This window comes from Mya arenaria, chromosome 3 (genome assembly GCF_026914265.1).
Source record: "Mya arenaria isolate MELC-2E11 chromosome 3, ASM2691426v1".
NCBI lineage: Eukaryota > Metazoa > Mollusca > Bivalvia > Myida > Myidae > Mya > Mya arenaria.
In genome coordinates, this window is record NC_069124.1 from 73,539,694 (window position 1) to 73,560,582 (window position 20,889).

At 38.8% G+C, this 20,889-nt stretch overlaps 2 protein-coding genes and 1 non-coding gene across 8 annotated transcripts in view; 1 reads left to right on the forward strand and 2 right to left on the reverse strand.

Moving 5' to 3' along the window:
- Window positions 1-8,691, forward strand: part of LOC128227159 (ADAMTS-like protein 1) — a 118,143-nt gene extending 109,452 nt beyond the window's left edge. For 4 of the 5 annotated variants that reach the window (XM_052937413.1, XM_052937414.1, XM_052937412.1 and 1 more), the window contains exons 5-16: window positions 145-284; window positions 571-772; window positions 915-1,074; window positions 1,532-1,598; window positions 4,040-4,152; window positions 4,407-4,529; window positions 5,052-5,181; window positions 5,428-5,632; window positions 5,827-6,681; window positions 6,905-7,096; window positions 7,585-7,732; window positions 7,958-8,691. In XM_052937413.1, the coding sequence (XP_052793373.1) occupies window positions 145-284; window positions 571-772; window positions 915-1,074; window positions 1,532-1,598; window positions 4,040-4,152; window positions 4,407-4,529; window positions 5,052-5,181; window positions 5,428-5,632; window positions 5,827-6,681; window positions 6,905-7,096; window positions 7,585-7,732; window positions 7,958-8,079 (2,457 nt within the window). In that variant the 3' untranslated portion in view covers window positions 8,080-8,691. The remainder of the gene's footprint in view (window positions 1-144; window positions 285-570; window positions 773-914; window positions 1,075-1,531; window positions 1,599-4,039; window positions 4,153-4,406; window positions 4,530-5,051; window positions 5,182-5,427; window positions 5,633-5,826; window positions 6,682-6,904; window positions 7,097-7,584; window positions 7,733-7,957) is intronic. The other variant, XM_052937415.1, reaches the window with a different exon arrangement.
- On the reverse strand, window positions 3,055-3,126 carry Trnag-ucc (transfer RNA glycine (anticodon UCC)). Its single transcript has one exon. It is a non-coding gene; the product is annotated as a tRNA-Gly (tRNA).
- A 1,281-nt stretch (window positions 8,692-9,972) lies between the features above and the next one.
- On the reverse strand, window positions 9,973-20,172 carry LOC128227161 (sodium/glucose cotransporter 4-like). Of its 2 annotated transcripts, none has more exons than XM_052937417.1 (16): window positions 19,833-20,172; window positions 19,384-19,534; window positions 18,751-18,822; window positions 18,387-18,491; window positions 17,896-17,955; window positions 17,666-17,770; window positions 17,246-17,351; window positions 16,826-16,906; window positions 16,482-16,687; window positions 16,111-16,246; window positions 15,740-15,847; window positions 11,661-11,811; window positions 11,258-11,426; window positions 10,856-11,071; window positions 10,494-10,626; window positions 9,973-10,268 (listed from the first exon to the last, which is right to left on the reverse strand). In XM_052937417.1, the coding sequence occupies exons 2-16, from the start codon at window positions 19,495-19,497 to the stop codon at window positions 10,060-10,062; spliced, it is 1,971 nt and encodes a 656-aa protein (XP_052793377.1). In that variant the 5' UTR covers window positions 19,498-19,534; window positions 19,833-20,172; the 3' UTR covers window positions 9,973-10,059. The 2 variants fall into 2 exon arrangements, with proteins under 2 accessions (XP_052793377.1, XP_052793378.1); XM_052937418.1 differs by having other exon boundaries at window positions 19,384-19,545.
- Window positions 20,173-20,889: the final 717 nt, after the last annotated feature.

Consider the following 20,889-nt stretch of genomic DNA (forward strand, 5'->3'; position numbering starts at 1 on the left):
TACAATGCAAATAAAATTATGATTAACGTCATGTTTCAAGAACCGATATGAGTCACATGATTGTTCCTTATGCTATTGTTCGGTTCCACCTATTTATACGCATTTTGAAGTAACTGTTTCACTGGTTGTTACATTTACTACTAGCAGGGGGTGCAGACCGCCACTTTAGCCTGTGTTGACGGCTCCACAGACGCCGTTGTACCAGAAGCTCTGTGCTCCCAGCAGCAGCGCCCCGAGACGCCTCCCATTCGCACATGCGCAGACAACAGATCATGCACGTTCAGGTAACATTTTGGCCATATATCATTTGTTTGCTTAAAAGCACGTGACGCCTACGAAAAGCAGGGTCAACTTATACAAAGGCGTTCTGATGCAGATGGGAAAAGTGTTATTCATGTTGTTCATTGTAAATTTCGCAAATAACATAAGTTTATTTTTCCTGCATGGATACTCTTCTTCCAATGCATCCTCAGGGAGTCTTGTACCATAAGTTGTTTTATGTGTAGTTTACTGAGCTCGTACTCGATCGCATTATTACCTTTTCTTATTCCATCCTCAACTGTTTTATAGATGGCACACGTTCAAGTGGGGGTCTTGCAGTCGCACATGCGGGGACGGGTTCATGTATCGCCGTGTCAGCTGCCTTAAACAACTCGACACGGGTGAACGGAAAGACGTGCCGGACAGGAAGTGCACAGAAGTCAAACCAAACGTGAAAGCCCCGTGCAATATGGCGGACTGTCCGGAATGGCTTACAGAACATTGGTCGCCGGTATGTCATTTTCTTAAAGAATTTAAAAAAGTTAATTTGAAAATGTCATTGTTAATATATCCATCTATGTATCTGTATGTGTAAGAACTGTAATATGTTCCATAAAAACCTTGCTTTAGATCTAGTTGAACTTGAACTGCAGTGTTCAGTGACCTGCGGGTATGGTGAACAGAAGAGGAAAGTCGTCTGCCGAGCTAAGTCAGCCGACAGCTGTGTAAGCGTTCATAAACCAGAAATGATACAGAAATGCTACTCCGGCGTCTCTTGTGAGGAGGATGACTTGGCCAGCTTTCAGCAGGATGGTAAGCACTAATAGGTTGTTTGGTTATGTAGATCTTCTGTATAATATACGAAGCAAACGCGTATTATCCGAAAGGTTAAAACGCTACATTCATTCTATGTAATCCCAAATATCGGAAGAGGCCACAGTCGCTAACCACTTGAAAACATGATAGTACCATTAATGTTGTGGGTTTTTATTTAATTTTCTCAAATGCACATGTAGTTCATGCGTGTATTAATAAAACTTACTAAAACTGTCAAGGGAAATAAATCGTGAGAAAATAGTTCAGATTTCTATTTTTGTTGGATGTCATTTATAGAAAGGGTGGGAAATGTAAGTGAGTAAATATTGGAGTTTAAAAGAAAGCGATGTGGTTGTATTTTATTTTCTAGAATTAATATTATTGTCTATCAAATTATTTCATTAATGTTGACATATCGAATGTATTAATCTAGAATTGTACATTATGTTTCCAGAATCGTCTGTGACTCGCCACGATTTCTTTGACGATGAAAGGTTGCAGGAGTTGTTCCTCTTTCCACAGTAAGTGGACTAACAGTTGTATACGAGTTTAACATACTGAAAAATGCTGATCATTTCTTGTCAGTTGCTAAATGCATAGGCGTTTTTTCAAATTTCTGTTACCAAAAGCGTATTATTAGTATGACCGCGGGAGCGGTTATATTAGATATCACATCTAGCAAAGCTAAGCATTGTTCAGGAACGAGCTCAAGTATGCCACTTAACGGTTACACTCACGTACGTCACTTTACCTTAAAACTCGCGTACGCCACCTTACCCTACGCCTAAGTACGCCATTTTACTCTACGCCTAAGTACGACACATTACCCTCAAGCTCAAGTACACCTCTTTACGATAAAGCCCAGGAAAGCCAATTTACCCTTAAGCTCAAGTGCGCCACTTCGCGATGAAGCTCAATGACACCACTTTACATTAAAGCTCAGGAGAGCCAACTTACCCTTACGCTAAAGTACGCCACTTTGCGATAAAGCTCAATGACACCATTTAACATTAAAGCTCAAGAACGCCAATTTACCCTAAGCTCAAGTACGCTACTTTACCCTAAAGCTAAAGTACGCCACTTAATCTTAAAACTCACATGCGCCACTTACACTACCTACTTTGCCATGGGTACACCACATTACCCTAAAGCTCAAGTACGCCACATTACCCTAAAGCTCAAGTACGCCACATTACTCTAAAGCTCAAGTACGCTACTTTACCCTAAAGCTAAAGTACGCCACTTAATCTTAAAACTCACATGCGCCACTTACACTACCTACTTTGCCATGGGTACACCACATTACCCTAAAGCTCAAGTACGCCACATTACCCTAAAGCTCAAGTACGCCACATTACTCTAAAGCTCAAGTACGCCACATTACTCTAAAGCTCAAGTACGCCACATTACCTTAAAGCTTAAGTACGCCACATTACTCTAAAGCTCAAGTACGCCACATTACCTTAAAGCTCAAGTACGCCACTTTACAGTAAGGCTTATGTACGCAACTTTACAATTAACCTCATGTACGCCACCTCACCATTAAAGCTACACTCTCACAAATTTACCGTTTTGACAACTTTTTTATATTTTGTCTTGGAATGCGCCAATTTTTGCCTTAATATCTGCAAACTAGTGATATAAGACTGCTGACAAAAGATCAGATCGTAGATTTTCATATTTCTGTTCAAAAATTGATGTTTCATGGCCTAAAGCGTTACTAACGGTTAAAGAAAAATGCATAAAACATTATTTTTAACCTAAATATGAAAATCTTCGATCTGATTTTTTTGTCAGCAATCGTAGATAACTGGTTTCCATGCACTTTCGCATAAATTGGTTCGTTCCAAGACAAACAAAAAAACAAAAAACAAGTTGTCAAAACCTTCAATCTGTGAGAGTGCAGCCAAATGATACTCATTGCTACTTTCTTTGTAGTGAATATTTGATTTAAAAAGTACGTTTAAGTAAAACAACTGCGTCGGCCGGGAATCGAACCCGGATCGACTGCTTGGAAGGCAACCATGCTAACCTTTACACCACCGACGCGTCAGGCTTTACGTGTAAGTTATCATAACTTTATTTTCGAACCAAGTAATTATTGGCATGTCAACTACAGAAGATGACAAACAAATAATTCGATTGACATCAAATACAATTTAAAGTAGCCTATAAATTAAGATTTTAATTTCTTAAATGTATGTTTCATGACTTAGGACTGTCATAAATTTATTGTTAAGTATGATGCATTTGACACTTAATGATACGCATGGTTTATATTGCTAGATCGTTTACATTTAATTTGATAAGGCGACTAATCATCCGCGCTTACAGATGTTATGTATCAAAGGAATAATTCATATATTAAAATTGTATATGCTAGGACATTTGAATAAAACGATCCTACTTCTTCCTCATGTCAGTTCATAATCAAATTAATTATTTTAATTTTCTCATGTAAAGCAATGAAATATTAATATTGCACGGCTAAGCCGATATGCTTTGTTCATAAACAAAAGACTATAAAATGCATCATTTAATATTCACATGGAGGTCGGCCTTGATTTTAATTTAATATTCAGATTCTTCTAACTAACCCAGCATTAAACATTTTTAGAGTGACTAAAATTGCGTGTAACATTCATGTTGTAATTATAGATATAAGTACCTTGGCCCAAAGATGGATGAATCTCAATCTCTGTCATTTTACACAAATAGAGTTCTAGATATACTTCAAAGTCACACCAGTTTTATATCCTTATCCGGCCCAATGAATCATTTTCCATACACAATTATTCACTTTCCTTGACCTGGTTCCTAATTTTGAATGAATGAAAATATAGCTGGCGCGATTGACCATAAAAATTGCCAAGGTAAAGAGGAAAATGATGCCATTTCTTTAACATATGATATAGAAATCATGAGAGTACTTGCAATGTACGTGAATACCTCCCTATGTTAGGTACCAGGTATCCGGATGGGGGTCGTGCAGCGTAACATGTGGAGTCGGCTACCGTCATAGGAACGTCACGTGCATCAAAGGCGGTCACATGGTCCCGCTCACAGATTGTGAAGGTGCGTTTGATCTTGTAATCATAAATTCTCAGCAAATTCCGTATCGTACCGTCATTAAACACGTGTGTAGTTAAATTGCAGCTAGCAGATCCGATACAAACTGCATACTCAAAAATATATCTTCACTTAAGCATCTTAAACAAATCAGGATTCGAACATTTTTTTATATGGTATGGTTGCCTTTTGATAACTACCTACTAGTGTAGATTAGCTAGTTTCGACCTTATCACCAAGCATGTAGACATCCATTTCAGGAATCGAGCCCCACAGCAAGCGGGAATGTCACAACCAGCAGTGCCCAATCTCCGTTGCAACGGCGACCACGTTTGCATGGAAACATGGAAACTTCAAACCTTGCAGCCAGTCGTGTGGCAGAGGTAATGAAATGTGTGTGTTGTTAAATACATGATGGGTGAGAGGTCTAGTGGTATAGTTGTCTTCACTACATGAAATGGGCCAATTATTCAGAACTTTGTTAAGTTAACAACCTTGTTAACGTCATCGTTGTTAACTTTCAAACCGTTACTGCTCTGGATGTTTGACTTTGTTCACTTGTTATCTGCTATATTTCTAACAAGATTTGAGAGTACTGTTTTACCTGTACTTGTTTATATATAAGTATTTGAGCACATCATCAAATATTTCACGTTTATATGAAAACAACGTTGTCGCTTATCCGTGACGTTGTTAACCTTCTGAAATTCAAAACAATCGATCCAATGAATAATAAATGAAGCAGAGGGAATAAGTATGTTTAGAGTGTAAACTTTAAACATGCGACATGACCATGCCAAATAATATACGTTTGTCTGTGCATTTATAGTTAACATTTCCAAGGGTACCGGTGTAATTGTGGCGTAAATGTGCCGCGTCTATCATTGTGTTTACTATTTCTGTAGGAACTCAGACGAGTATCGTGGAGTGTGTGGATACGCGCAGTGACAGCACGGTTATCGACTTCCTGTGTGACGGCCAACAGAAACCGGAACCTACCACCCGCCATTGCAACCGTGTGCAGTGCCCGCCGGCGTCAGTATTTTCAGATTGGCTTTTGATATATATTTTCTATAATTATACAGATGTGCAGCTTTTAAACTTGACTTTGCACTTAAAATAACTATGTGCGAATTATTCTCCAGTTTTGTTAATGGCGTCGATCTTAAAGGAAATGAAATCAAGAAATGCGCTGACAGATGAATGTTTGCCTTGTTGTATTAATACTGGTGTAAGTACTATTCAACTGTTGTCTTCTAATTCTTATTTGTTTATAAATAGCTGGAAAGTTAGCGAGTATGGTGAGTGTTCAGTGCCGTGCGGCGGCGGGAGACAGTCACGTGAAGTGGATTGCGTGCAGACGACGGCGTACGGTGGAATCCAGGCGCTCCCCCGGTATCGCTGCCCCGACCCCGTTCCTCTCGCCGAGCGGTCGTGCAACCTGCAGTTCTGTCAAGCCGAGTGGAACACCGGAAAATGGGGAGAGGTGACACAGCCGATATTCAAGTCTTGCATAATTCTGCATACTCTTAATAAAAACGTTGGCTTCGATGTTTTATCATTTAATATTTTCATAGAATAAAACTATACTTAATACATAAATTATTGAAAAGAACAGTCGACTGTAAACTGTATTACAATGCAATTGGCACGCAATATATGCATTGAAACTGTTTCCAGTGTTCGGTTACGTGCGGCCTAGGGGTGGAGGGTCGGTCAGTCTTCTGCGTGAAGCTGGTCAAGGCGGACCTCCAGGTGAACGTCTCAGATGCGGAGTGCTTCGGTCCCCGTCCCCCAAGCACGCGCCAGTGTTTCTATGGGGAATGTTACGAGCTTCAACAGTTGCCACGCATCCAGGAGCAGAAGGGAACGTTTATTCAGATTAAACGATCAAAGCGGATAAGGCTGTTTGTGGGAGAAGATGCCACTCTGTTGCCTAATCAGGCTGTTAAAATTAAGTGCCCAGTTAAAAACTTCCAAAAGAAACTTATTTTCTGGACTAAAAACCATAGACTTATTCCATTGGTTGGTCGTGTGCGAGTCTCATCCAATGGGGCTCTCAGAATCACACGAGCAAGTCCAACAACTGATTCGGGGACGTACACGTGCAGTGCGGGCACCCTGCACGCAAACATTCACGTGGCCTTTCAGTCTAAAAAGGAAGCAAAACAGAAGGCAGCTGAAATTTTAGACTCAATTTTTGTTGAAAATTTTAACGAGAGTTTTATTAACAGACCACAATCAGATAGTAACTTTAAAATGAAAAATACCAAGTTTTTCCACGTGAATTCTGTAGAAGGCAGCAGTGAATACGATTATTCCAGTTTTACATTTACCAAGTGGTCTGAGTGCTCAGCTAAGTGTGGGTTGGGTACGCAGACGAGAATTGTGACTTGTAATCACGTGACCGACAAATACATTCGGCTGCCGTCGGACGAAGAGTGCCTTAAAAAGGGCCTAAGCAAGCCATTGTCGGTCCAGAAGTGTGTGATAGAGGCCGAGTGTCCGAAATGGCTATTATCTGACTGGACTGAGGTACGTACTTATAAAAAACTATAATACTAAATGAGAACTTCAGAACATCTTACGAAAAACTGGGCAAAACCATTGTACGTATTCCAGCTATCTGATGTTTCAATGCCGTCCAATTTTATTAATATATATATATATTACAAAAATGGAAACGTATTCATAAATGTTGTTGCCATCAAACGTCTTATGATATTCTTCATTGACACATTAAACTCCATCTTTACAGTGTTCAGTGGATAACTGCCGAAGGGAGGGCTACTCGGCTCGCCGGCGCTCCGTCTGGTGCCGCTACGGGAACGGCTCCATGGCGCCGGATATCCGGTGTGTGAATGGAGGCGCCGGGAGCCGTCCGTCTACCAAGGAGCACTGCAAGAATTCCAACTGCACGGCTGTTTGGAAGACCTCCGACTGGTCTGAGGTAGGCGAGTTTGTGAACACGATAAGGGAATCTTTGGCTATTTTAAAGCAGTTTAGACCAATCGTGGACTATAATTATAGTGATTTTATAAACTCTAAATGTCAAAAGGGGAGGTTAGCAGAGTTGAAAATTGACTTCTTTGCGATTCCTCATTGGATTCTTACTAGAACTAGAACAGTTGATACGGTAGTACAAAAAAGATGATCATTTCATTTAAACTTTGATATAAAAGCAGAAAATATAACTGTAAATGATAAGAAAATTGTTTAAAATAACTACAAATATTTCTATATTAACATGTTCTTTACCTCAATAATTTTACAATAACCGTGTTATAGTTACAGGAAGGTACTTACTCAAAAAATGTGAACGTTATTGTTAAGGTTTGTTATTTCTGTTTTATTCAAGAAGTTTAATGTTTGTGAAAGTTTCGTCAAGTTATTTCTGACCTTATAACATAATATATTTGTGAGAAAAAAATGTTCCAGTGTTCCGGGCGGTGCGGCTCGGCTGGTCAGAAGTATCGGACGTTGCGCTGTGAGTGGGCCACCACCGGAAGCCCCGCCAACTTCGCGTGTCAACATAAACCACGCCCCACTGTCTCCAAAGACTGCAAGCTTAGCCCATGCCCTAAAGGTAAGCAACTCAAAGTTATGTGGTGGGAAAAACAACCATGCTAAACATAACGAAAACAAGGTTTATAATGTTATATGCAAATTAATCAATATTGCTTTTTTGCTATTCCGAATCCAGAGATACTTGTAATAGGACTATGTAGCCTATTAAACCTTAATCGACTCGAGGATTAGTCTGTGAAATTATAGATCGTCAACCATAATGTTACATTATCTATGCTTGTAGGTCCCTGTACAGACAACACAAATCACTGTCAGCGAATCGTTCGTCTGAACATGTGCCGCTATACCGTCTTCCGGCGGATGTGCTGTCACTCGTGCAAGAACGCAATCTACACGTTGCCATAAGATTACATGACTGGTACGTGACGTACCAGTTGGACATGACATAAATGTTTTATACCGTGTTACGCGATGTACGCCAAGTGGGCGCATCTGTTGACAGCATTAGGGGAAGGTTGAAGATGGAAGTTGTAAAAAGGGAGCTGCCTTATATAGCAAGAGGAGTGTGCGAAACTGTTGTGAAGAGTTCTTTTATGATTCCTACATCTTCTACACTGTTGTCTGTGATCCAGCATTATTCATTGGTGCCTTTTACATGTGCTTTTTTAATTCTCATTAAGTTTTCAATTTTAAGATGTTTTGTCGTCTGTTTCGGGCATAAACTTGTGTCTGGGAAAAACTTACCATGTGTTCTTCTTCTTTATTTAGAAGCTTTGCTGCTTGAGATATGAAATTACATTGTGTTGAACTTGGCAAAACTTGATATGTGTATGTAAAAGTCATAGCAAAAGTTTGTACCATGACTGTTGTGGGACTACTAACTGACTTATGTTAAAATCATGCATTTATTTATTTCGCATTTCACTGCATTTTGTTAGTTCTGTTTGTCTGCATGTTTTCAGTATGCATTTGTTTTTAAAAATGAACTATTTTTTAATAAAAGAAGAAAATATACGATCAATAGTTTATGTTGAGTTTTTACACATACATTTTACTACAACATCATATTCATCATATTGGTATAGACTTAAAGCTGCACTCTCATAGATTGAACGTTTTGACATCTTTTTTATTTTTTTGCCTTCGAACGAGCCATTTTTTTTCGAAAATCCATGGTGATCCAAATCCAAAACAGTAATATAAGAGTGGTGACAAAAAATTAGATCACAGATTTTTATTAAAAAATTCATGTTTTATGCATTTAAACCGTTAACCATAAAACATTAATTTTCGAACGGAATTATGAAAATCTAACATCAGACTTTTTGTCAGAAGTCTTATATCATTAGTTTGCAGTTATCTACGCAAAAAAAGCCCTTTCCAAGACGAAAAAAAAAAGTTGTAAAAGTGGTAAATCTGTGAGAGTCCAGCTTTAAAGGCTTCAAATGATCTTTATTTTATGTTGCAAATAAAAAAATAACTTTGTGGTCAACAACTTTGAACAACAATCCGTTGTGTTTACATCTTCGGACACAATTTAATTGTTGTTTGTAAAACAATGCAAAATCAAAAGATCGAGAAGTGTTAATGGGTCTTGTTGAACTAGAGGGTATTTTAAGCCCAAAATACCGATATATCTTGCGTTTTCTGCGATCAGTTCTAATAGTTTCGTGTATGGTTTTTATCTTAATTTTGGTATTTTTTGATGATGTCATAAAAAAATCATCGGCCGTACACTCTCTGAATAGTTAAAGATATATATTCAGGAGCTTAAGTTCATTTAATCGAGTGTAGCTTATTGATGTTAAAAACTTGTTCTTCTTTGGTACTTTTGCGTCAAATTGTCTCATTTTTACCGACAAAAAGCAACAGCATTTTCGTGAAAAAGCGTTTCACGTAAGGAAATGGAGTTAATATAATAATGGTCCACGATAAGCGAGAGGAGAATTTGCTGATAACAATAAATACAGATGGGCTATGATAGGAAAAACTCCCATAAAGGAACACTATCAACAAAATGAAAATTATATGAGATATAGAAAGTTTACTTGCTTTTGTCGTTGAGTGTAGGTTACCGAATATTTCAAAAATCCTTGTTTCCATGAACAAAGGCAAGACTTGTACCAGGATAACTTTGATTATTCTTAAAATTAGTAAATTGTTGATAAACAATATACTATTGTTATCAAACTTGTTTACACGAAGTACAAGGCATGATGTATGAAAAATTGGAACATACACAATTAAATTTCATATCTTGCTTTCCGGTAACACGCCATATGAATGAAAACACACGAGTACCCTAAACTCTTTATACATATACCGATATATAATATATTCCACATCTCAGAACAGTTCAGCTAACAGGTGTAAGTCATACAGTCGTTACGAGTAGAATCCCCAAAGGAACATTCCAATGACCATAAGGAGCAGGGCGTTCGAGTTGACAACCCATTTCCACGTCGGGTGTTCCTCGATTGACGTCAGCAGACGCTGGTGCTCGCGCTTCTCCTCCTCCGATACGGTCTGCTGCGCGTGCGGGGACTCGTACCCACATATTACGTACAAGATACGTCGCCACCGAGGCAGTTCCACTGTGAAAAAAATGACAGACGTACGCACATACACATTCACTCAAATGCATTTTCCCCAAAAAATATCAATATTTAAATTTTCAAATGAAACATTTCATCACGCTTAATTTCCCTTTAAAATAGAGCATGAGCATATTGACTGGTATGAAGAAAAAGTTCATTGAAATAAGTGTTCAAACCTGAATACATATTTGATTGGCAGCCACCTCAGCGGTGTTTTCTTACCCTGTGGATGTTGCTGCTGGTCTTCGAGGTGGTGGGCACGCGCCAGGTCTGCCTTCTGCGAGAACGCCAACTCTTCCGGAAACGGCTCTCGGTCGGCTGTGCTATACCGCGTCCACCACGTCAACCGCAACAACTACATGAAGACAAACCCATCAAAGTGTAACAAAGATGAGGAAAACATCTGCTGATGATCATTTAGTGTTGGACACCCAATACTGGGTGTTTTAGATGACGTAATTAATCGTTAATTGCTTTTGCATACATTATTTTTTCATTCTTTAATAAACAGATCAAAGCAATAAGATATCAGTTATACATCATTTTAAAATATAGCAATATTTAAACCGCAATGTTGTCCATACATGTTTTCCATCGATGGGTTCACTTATAAGTGAAACAATCATCGTTGTGGCCAAGCTGATGAAAAAGAGGATGATTGTGAAATGAAGGAAGTGGATCTGAGAGATGAAAGCCGGCCGTGTGTCCTTCTCCCCACATCCAGGACTGCTGTATCCAAAATCCAGTCCCATCCGAATTATGCCCACTACCATTCCAACCATTAGTCCCCAAAAGGCACCCTGAAATAATACACATATAGATTTTTTTCCAGCTGCTGGGATAATAACAAAGATTGCAAATGACAGTTCAGGCCTTGGGTACCTAAAGATTTATCGTGTAAGCTTCACCTTATAAAAACGACTTTTGATTAATACGAACAAACTGAAATTAAGTATGCCATGGCAGAAAATAAGACAGCAAGCGACCTTCTCGTTGGTCCGCTTCCAGAGAATGGCGAGCAGGTAGAGGGAGAGCACGGGCGGCACGAGGTAGCCGGTCACGGACTGGATGTAGTTGAAGAGCTGGCCACCCTGGGACGCCTGTAGCACCGGGATCCACACCACACTCACACCCACCAGGACCAACACAAACACCCTGGGGTAGAGAATATAATATTAAAAACGGATATGTTTGTCCAGTTGTAATTGCCCACCATCATTTGTAAATACATTCGTTTGGGTTTGTTTCTGTCTTTTTTGCACGTGCATTTTTCCGTTAGTTGGCATGTTGTTTTTTCCAGATCTCTGAAAAAATGATCTTTAAAGCATGAAACAAATAAACAAATATTTAAGGAAAATATTTAACAACGACACCAAATAGTGTTCTTACCTGCCCACGACCAGGAGTTCCCCGTCTGAGGCCCCCGGACGAATGCGGTGCCAAATGTCCATGGTGAAGATTGTAGATGAGGAGTTGAACACGGACGTCAGGGACGACATTAGCGCCGCCATCATCGCCGCCAACATCAGACCCTTCAAACCTGCCGGGGCAATATAAACAATGCATTTTGGCAGCAACGACTACGTGTATGAAGATGGGATGGTGGTAGAGGATGAGTGACACAAGGACGAGTGAGAAGACATGAGCTTCTCAATTTGGGGGCCATCTCTTTCCGCTTCAACCTGGGGAGTGTGGGAAGTTATATGTTTACAAGGACAATGACAATGTTAGTGTGTTAGTGTTGAGTTTTTGGTCAGGATGTATTCATTCATTTTTTAAGAAACGAGTTGTTAGTTAAGATCGTGTTTTATTTTTATAATTCGTTTAACTGTATTAATTCTGGTGTTGAATGGTTGTATTCCAACTTACTAAGCACACGCATTTGTTCGTCTTTGATAACGAAATATAACTGAATTTCAAAGTGTTTAACAGAAATTGCTTATATTTAAAACACAAAAAAGAAACATATTATATGATATAGGGTTGTCACATTTACCGAACTTGCCATATTTGAAAGGGGAATTAAACGTGCGATACGTGTGCACGTTTGCCACAAACAGAGCGAACTTAATGGTTGATTTTGGAAATGTCTTAATTTCATCCACCATGACGTTGGTAGATATGGAGCAGAATGTGGATGTTGTGTCGACTAGGTGAATATTTTGCCCAGGTTTCATGAATATCCTTCCAGGGATTTAGGATATATGGAGCCGACATGAAATCTATTACACCTTGCCAGCATGACATTCAATGTTTGAATGTCCAAATTGTGCCAGCTAATATCATTCCAGAACGAAATTCTTCTTTTTTTTTTAAATTAACAGTGCCAATGTCGTGCGAACATGACATTCAAATTTTGAATATCCACAATCCATTGTCGTGCCAACAGATATTCATTTTTGAATGTTCACTGTCGTACCAGGTTTACGAATGTCCAATGGCATGCCAGCACCACAATTATTTTTTTGAACCTCCAAAGTCCAGTGTCGTACCAGAACGCAAATCATTTTTGAAAGTCCAATGTCCAATTTAGTGCCAGCACGACATTCCTTTTTTGAAATGTCATATGTTTCATTAACTTCATACAACCAGAAAGAGTCCTGCTGTTAACGTCCTACTGGCTATGCTTGATGCATGGACGACAGGAAGTGGTAAGAAGATGGTGCATCTCATAAGAGGTCTTTGCGTCGGTTATAGTTTGTAGATACTACAGTCATTAAGTGTAACGATAGTGTATCAAAATCGCAATAACGTAAATTTACGATAATGGCAGATCGTAAAATCTACCTGAAACGCACCCCAGTACGCCACATCCACGACATCGTAAATAAAATCTATTGACCTAATTTCCAAACGAAACATCGCTCAACAAACCATCTGTTCGTTTACCTGGTCGCATCGATGTTTGTCTGGGTTCTCGTAACGATTGTAAGGACATTGTCGTGCGAAGGTTGTTCCTGCATGTTGTAAACCAATGCTCGAATATCACCACGTGACTCTCATATTAAACGCTTAAGTGGACCACTTATATACGAGCTTCGGTTCCGCATGTTCTTGCAACAAAAAAGGTCCATTTGTTTTCCAGTTCTTGTGGCTAAAGAGGTAACTATGCGTATTGAAATATATACTATTATATAAATTAGTTACTGCGCGTCTTCCGTTATAGTGCCAATGAGTGGAATATGGATGTAAACAGTGAGAACGGTTTCTTATTTTTCATTTTTAGAGGTTTATACGAGTAAATTTGAAAAATTGGAGAATGTAGTTCCACATAGGAATGGCCATGAGTTGTTCTAAATGTAAAAGTTCTGAATAAAATATAATATCTGAATGTGTGTGAAGTTGGCTCAGCCATCGGCAATCGACAATCGACATTCGATATTATATAGCAAATCTTCAATGTCGAGCTGCAATGTCGAGCTGGACAGAATTCTAGCTCGACATTCGATATTATATAGCAAATTTTCAATGTCGAGCTGCAATGTCGAGCTGGACGGAATTCTACTAGCTCGCCATTTGATATTATATAGGAAATATTCAATGTCGCGATGAATTGTCGAGCTGGACTGAATTCTAGCTCGACATTCGATATAATATAGCAAATCTTCAATGTCAAGCTGCAATGTCAAGCTGGACGGAATTCTAGCTCGACATTTGATATTATATAGCAGATTTCAATGTCGACCTGGAATTTCGAGCTAGAATTCCGTCCAGCTAAACATTGCAGCTCGACATTGAATATTTCCTATATAATATCGAATGTCGAGCTAGAATTTCGTCCAGCTCGACATTGCAGCTCGATATTGAAGATTTGCTATATAATATCGAATGTCGATTGTCGATTGCCGATGGCTGAGCCAACTTCACACACATAATATATATCTGATCGTCTAGAACTTCCATAACTTGCTAGGCGTTAGTGTTGACAACGTTAAAATCTGGATTTTCGTGAGAATTGTTCTCGTACCTTAGGTTTAAGTATTTTCTTTACATGTGTGTGACTTCATTATTGACAAAAGGTTGCCGCGTTAAAAAATTTAGAACTTTATTTGTTATACTTACTGCACTATGCTCGATTTTCTGAACGTTGTGGTGCCAATGAATAGGTTGTGGTGCTCATGAATAGTAATTTAGTAGGAAACGAATTGTGAAAAAACTGAGGCAATTTCATAACATGAATTTTAACGATTAACTGAATTAATATCATCTTCGGTCTTTTTAAAGTATGACCTACTACCACACAGCTTCGCGGACTTTAAGGTTCATTTGGTGTCTAATAAATTAATACTTGATTGCAAATGGTCGTCGTAATTCTAATTCTGTATTTCCAGGTATTATTAGGCAAAAATCTAATGATTGTGTTTACATATTTTCAGATAGGTGTCTTTAAAGGGAAAGGAAGCGGGACTATTCATGTCGAGAAAAAAAATACTCCGTAGCTCCAAATTTGCAAGAAAAAGTATTTTACAGTCATCCATCTAAATAAACAAGCACTCCTTTGCCATCTCAGAAAAAAAGATTCTCCTCTGTAGTTAATAAAGTATTTTCATTGGTATGACGGAAGGGTATCGAAACCAGAAGCATAACAAAGGTCAAAAAGCACCGGTCAGGAGCTTCCCCGGAGGCAGTGTTATCGATTAATGACTTTACAACTTTTTTATATGACCAAACTGATCGCGGACTATTTGTGCTTACATTTTCTATCTGAAATTGGATTATTATTTAAATGCCAATTTTTGGTTACAATTTTACTTTCTGTACCAAAAAAACATTAATCAAGCTTAAAAATGGCTCGACTTCCACATAATAGAATTATAAGATTATTTGTAAATGAACATTACAGGTATGTGAACTTAAAGGAATTATCGACATCAATAGTAACTGACTAACTGTTATGCTTAGTTATGATGCCCACATACACTGTCACAAACGTTCACCTTGATTGAGTGCACAAGAAATATTCCAACTATATTTTAATACTAAACCGGCATAATTTAAATCACGACCAAACATGACCGAGACATTCGACCAACAACCATTGTTACCATGTTGCATCCTGGTTAAATAATAAATATTTAATGATTATTGTATATATATGTATGTATTTAAGTTATTATTCAAATAAATTTTACACTGGCAAAACTCCTGTAGTATTAGGTGATTCATTTGACAATTGAACTTTGAACCACAACATTCAACATGATGGGATAATACCATGCAGGAAAACCGTGAAAAAACTTCTGCAGTTTAAAGTAAAATGGGGAATAACTCTCGTGTTACATGGGTGGTCAATATCGCGAGTCATCGTGTCATAGTAGCGCTGAATGAAGAGAGTAACAACTGTTCTTCATAAACAATATTAAAGTAGTTACTTTCATGATTCAAAGAAAATACGTAAGTAACCAACAACATAAAAAACAAATATAACACGCAGCCATGCATGGTGTCAATGATGCCATGCGACCTACCTTTAGGCATGAGCTCCACGACCAGTTTTGGGTAGGCGATGTTGGTACATCCGGCCGGATTGTCGCACACCGCGTTGCACACATCCGGGTCCACGCACGCTACCTGGTCTGTAAACACATGGACAGGGGATTAATTGATGATCAGAATATGCGTTACTTTGGTATTTATTCTTCACATCAAAAATCGGCACATATAAAAGTTTTTAAGTCTTTGTGAAGTAAGAAAATATTTTAATGTATGATATCTCTTTGTATCTAGTAGTATTTCTAAATATGGTAATTATTGCTGACTTTCAATTGCTAAGAAGTCTATATTTAGCATCCATCAGTCATAGCAATCTCAATGCTCCATATGCCGGGGCATGTTTTACCTGTGAAGAGGACTCTGCTTATCATGCCCGGGAACACGGTGGTGAACAGGGGCAGTATCTTCAGGTACGCCGCCAGAATCGAGCCGCCCTTCACATGGTGCATGTTCTTAGCCGCCAGCGATCGCTGTACCAACACCTGAGTAAACAGAAACAAAAAGATATAACAAACGAGGCTAACACAGTATTTCAACCAAGTAACTGAAGGAGGTTTTGCCACGAAGCAGTTAAAAGTAAACTGGTATGTCGCCAACGCATGCAGACAACGTTGTAATGTATTTAGACGTCAACAACGTAACTGAATACTCATACGTGCAGCCGTTACTTATCAACAATATAAATAATAAAATATAGAAGAAAACCCCTTCGCTGACCTGGTCCGAGCAGAAGTACCATGTAGAGAGAATGGTTATGCCGAATATATTGCCTGGCCAGGGAAGGTCGGCCGCGGAGGCGTCCCGCAGCAGGTGGAACGCATTATCCGCTGGGACGCCGCAATCCGACCCGTTCACCAGGGGGGTCGGGATAGACAAGGGGTACTCCTTGTACAGCCGATTCATTCCGCCAACCTTTGCGAAACCTGCGGGGGATACAAAATGTTGCCGAATGCTACTGTCTAAGCACGCCATTTTTACGTTAAAGGCGCTTCAATCCAAAGTTAAAACACAGTTTTACATCGTCTGTTGAAAAGAATTGTAGTGTTCACTATGCGACTTACTGATGGCCATGAGGATAATGGCGCCGACACACATGATGACAGTCTGCAATGTGTCCGTGTAGATCACGGCCTTCAACCCGCCTAAAAGAGTTAGTGATGCAGTGCCGTGGCAATATTGCGTCAATACGTAAAGTTGTGACATTGGATAAAAGATATTTCGAAATGGTTATTTTAAGTTTAAATGACCGTAGATTTATTTTGCACTTTTCTTGCAGATAAATATTTCTTCCAAACAGGATCTCGATATGCTAATCGGATTCAGAACCGTACCAGCAATTAAATGATGGACAGAGTGTATTACACTGACAAATGGATAAGTAACGACCTGCTTTTGTAGTCAGAACTTTGATAGTAACAAGAAAAAAACAGCCCAGTTTGGGTAAAAACTTCATGCAAAGCCTCATTCTCCGTATATCTCACCTGAGACTGTGTAAATGGCGGTGATTGCGAGAAGCGCTATAATACCAACGTACATGTTCCAACCAACAGACTGCTGGATGAAGATTCCGCCCGCATAGATGTCCGCCTGCAAATATAGGTCATACGCGACATGTTTATAAGTGACGTCGGTTAATGGCGAAGATCCAACGTGCGGGAGATGACTTTAGCTTTGTGTGTGGACGCTGACATAAACCAGTACCGTTGTCCACAGCAAAACGGTGTATAAAGAGGGTGTTATGAACGAAGACCGGAGGTCATAGCTTGCGTCTTTTCTAAAGTAAGTAATGCTTATACCTGGTATATATGTGCTCTAGAACATCGACCGTTAAGTATATAAAGACTATTTGAGTCATTCGAATGACCAGAACACATTTAATAGATGCGAATAAAAATGCTGACCGAGATTTTCGTGAATACGTAGATGAGGAGGGAGAGTACGGACATGTACACCTGGAGACGCTGGCCGCCAAACCGCTTCTTTAGGTACTCTGGTAGCGTGTATACCTACAAGAGAAAGAGAGAGTGATAGCATTGCAGGTTAGACTTGAAGAACTATCACTATCTGCGCACTAGTAATTGTTTTGTTTTGTTTTTAACTTCGACGTCAAGAATTTCAAAAGTGGACTTACCCCACTAGCAATGTACACGGGCACAAACAGCCATGCGAGAAGCAGCAGACAAAACAGGCCCTGAAAAACGACACACAAGTCTTAACACATGAGACCCTTGACCGTGTTGTTAAACCCTTGGCTGGACGTGTCTCCGAAATGCGGCCACTTCATGCGGATATTAGATGCCTTTTAAATCTCTAGAAATGCTGCTAGTGAATCACGACTCGACGATGAAATTCAATATTTTCCCACCAAGCAGCCAGGAATGAATGATTTCTAGAAATGTATGAATTGTTTGTAAACATATTTTTTGACATAAATGCGGACTATAATGAAGAACGCAAAACTGTTAAAGTAATATTCAAATTCATTCAGGTATAATGGTATGCGGTGCATAAACATTATTATAATGAACCAATGCAAACGACCAGACATTTTGTCATTTCAAATGCAGACCGTTTGCTTTTCATCTTCATTTCAAGTGAATGTGAATATCATACACATCTTACATTAAGTTCGTAGCTGGCGACGGCGATACCGGAAGCCGCTCCTGTGCCGGCAAGACCGACAAAACTTCCGCTTCCGATGTTACTAGAGAATAGAGAAGCCCCGATCTGAATAGAAAAATTCTTGATTACAGTTATACCGGGACACATTTAGTTATAATTTGCATCATTTTCCATGAAGGACATTGAGTAGTTTAACTACTTAAACATAAAAAACGCGACACTTGATTATTTTTGCCCTTTCACAATCATAATTTGAGCGTCTGCTTGCTAAAGTGGATTAGATTAATTCATTTTGTTGTTTTCCAGGAGGACTGACAAGCGTATTGATATATTTATGTAAGAGTAACAGGTCCGGCAAACGTACTGCAAACCAAAGCATGTCCCTTCCCGCGAGGAAGTATCCCTTCACACTGGAACGCTGGGTCCGCCATGTTGCCTACAAGAAAAAGTCATATTTAGTATAACATTGTATATTAGTTTAATAGGTTAATCTAAACTATTGGTGCCAACCGTTAAATTATACACAGAGCTATCACTTAGGTATGCTTCCGTTCAATCTCGTTTGCATTTAATACCGATGTGCGATCCGACTAGCAATATATTCATATATACGTATACTTGTTAGCCTCTTCATCGGTGGTAACAGTGTACGATTAGACTTCTTCTTTATCTCCCTACGTATAAAAGGTTTCTTGTTTGTTAAGTAAAAACTAGCCTTGGACGATAAAACTGTATCAAATAAGTGTATGGTAAACAATTTGATGATATTGTAAATAAGGCTTCAACCATGGAATTTGGTACAGATATAGATAAAAGGAAACCACACAAGTAATATACGTTTTAAGTATCAATCCTAGAAACTAGAGCATGCCATTTATTTAAAACTACTTTTAAAAGAAAAGGACTTGGATAGCAAAGCGTGTATATTAAGGACACACAAATTTTTACATAATACTACATCCTATGGTCACAACGCCATTCTACAAGTATTACTTACCCACAATCCCACAGCGAGGCAGAACGCGAGGTAAATGACGATGATGATGACGTCAGCTGTTCCAACACCGGTGTTCTTGAACGCGCTCGTCACGTTCGTCAAGTCCGCCGCCATGTTGAGATTACCTGCTACTCCTTATGGTCGGCGTGCACTTTACATAAACTAACAGCTTTTAGTCGCATTTTGGTTCAATTTCAAGGAATTTCACTTTTGTTAACCATACAATTTGGTATTATTCAATAGCAGTTTTCGCACGTGGAAAAACGAGTATGTATTATTTCTGACCAAGCTTGAATTTCTTGTAACAACAGAGTACCAGTTATTAAATGCAAATAACAGCTAATGTATGCTTATGTGTCTATGATGCAAATGGTATAACGATCACTAACCTATTATAGAGTTACAGTATGATAGAGTGCATTTCTTTAAGCAACTATAAATATACTCACGTGGATTTTGCGTTTAAACAATCCAAACGTTCAAGTCAACCTGCATGTCCATGTGTAATCCTTGGACGGTGATCGGTAGCTCAACTCACAAATGCAAATTTATTCACTGTTTGAATATTAACTTTGGCCGTTTTGCTGATGACTGATTATTTACAAAACTTTATTTACCAGTAATTGAATCGCTTGTCTTTCACTTCAGCCTTATCTGCAGCTCCATTCAGCTGTATACGACACCGTCAGTTTCAATATTTGATTACGAATATGTTTTTCAAATCACTGTATATACGTCCACAATTTCTTATATACACGTTCATGCCAATTTTTGAACCTTAATCATAGAAGTTAAAATTATTGTAATCCGTCATATATGTCATTGGTTTATTTTGGCTGTAATACTTATATCAGATAACCGAATTTTGGATAGAGGTTAAATTAAAAAATAAAATAAGTTCAATGATTGCAACGACCATTTCCGGATCAAGCTTTATCAGTAGAACTCGATTAAGCTCATACCAATTTACGTTTAATGCAGGCTCACGCGGACGGTCAACCAAGAAATTGAAACGTTCAAATATTTGAGACAATCTTAATTACATTCATTAAAATTGACTCCTCCACACCGCCATCAATTGATGTTAAAAATTCAGGCTCAGGCAGACGGCCAACCAGGAAACGTATATTTAACGTTAAAGATAATCTCAATTGCATTTATTAAGATTGACTACACCACCATTGATGTTTTTCATTAAATTAACACTTGTATGTCCATAAAGAATTTCTTGCGGTGCCATGAAATTATGATAAATGTCAGTGCGGTTCCATTTTCAAACAAGTCATTCACAGACAAGAAGTTGAGTAGTTAAACTAAACTGGCGAGGAACAATCGGTTTCTCAAAAGCAATATTGTCCTTTGTGGCGCATCCCTACAACTGATCCTGACAGGCTACTTTTTGCATTGATATGATTTGTTGGGACTCCGGCTCGCCTCGCTCCAGGGATGAATAGTATTTAAGAAATGTTTTGTTTTTTTGAAGTAAAATTTTCGTGAAACTTCTTT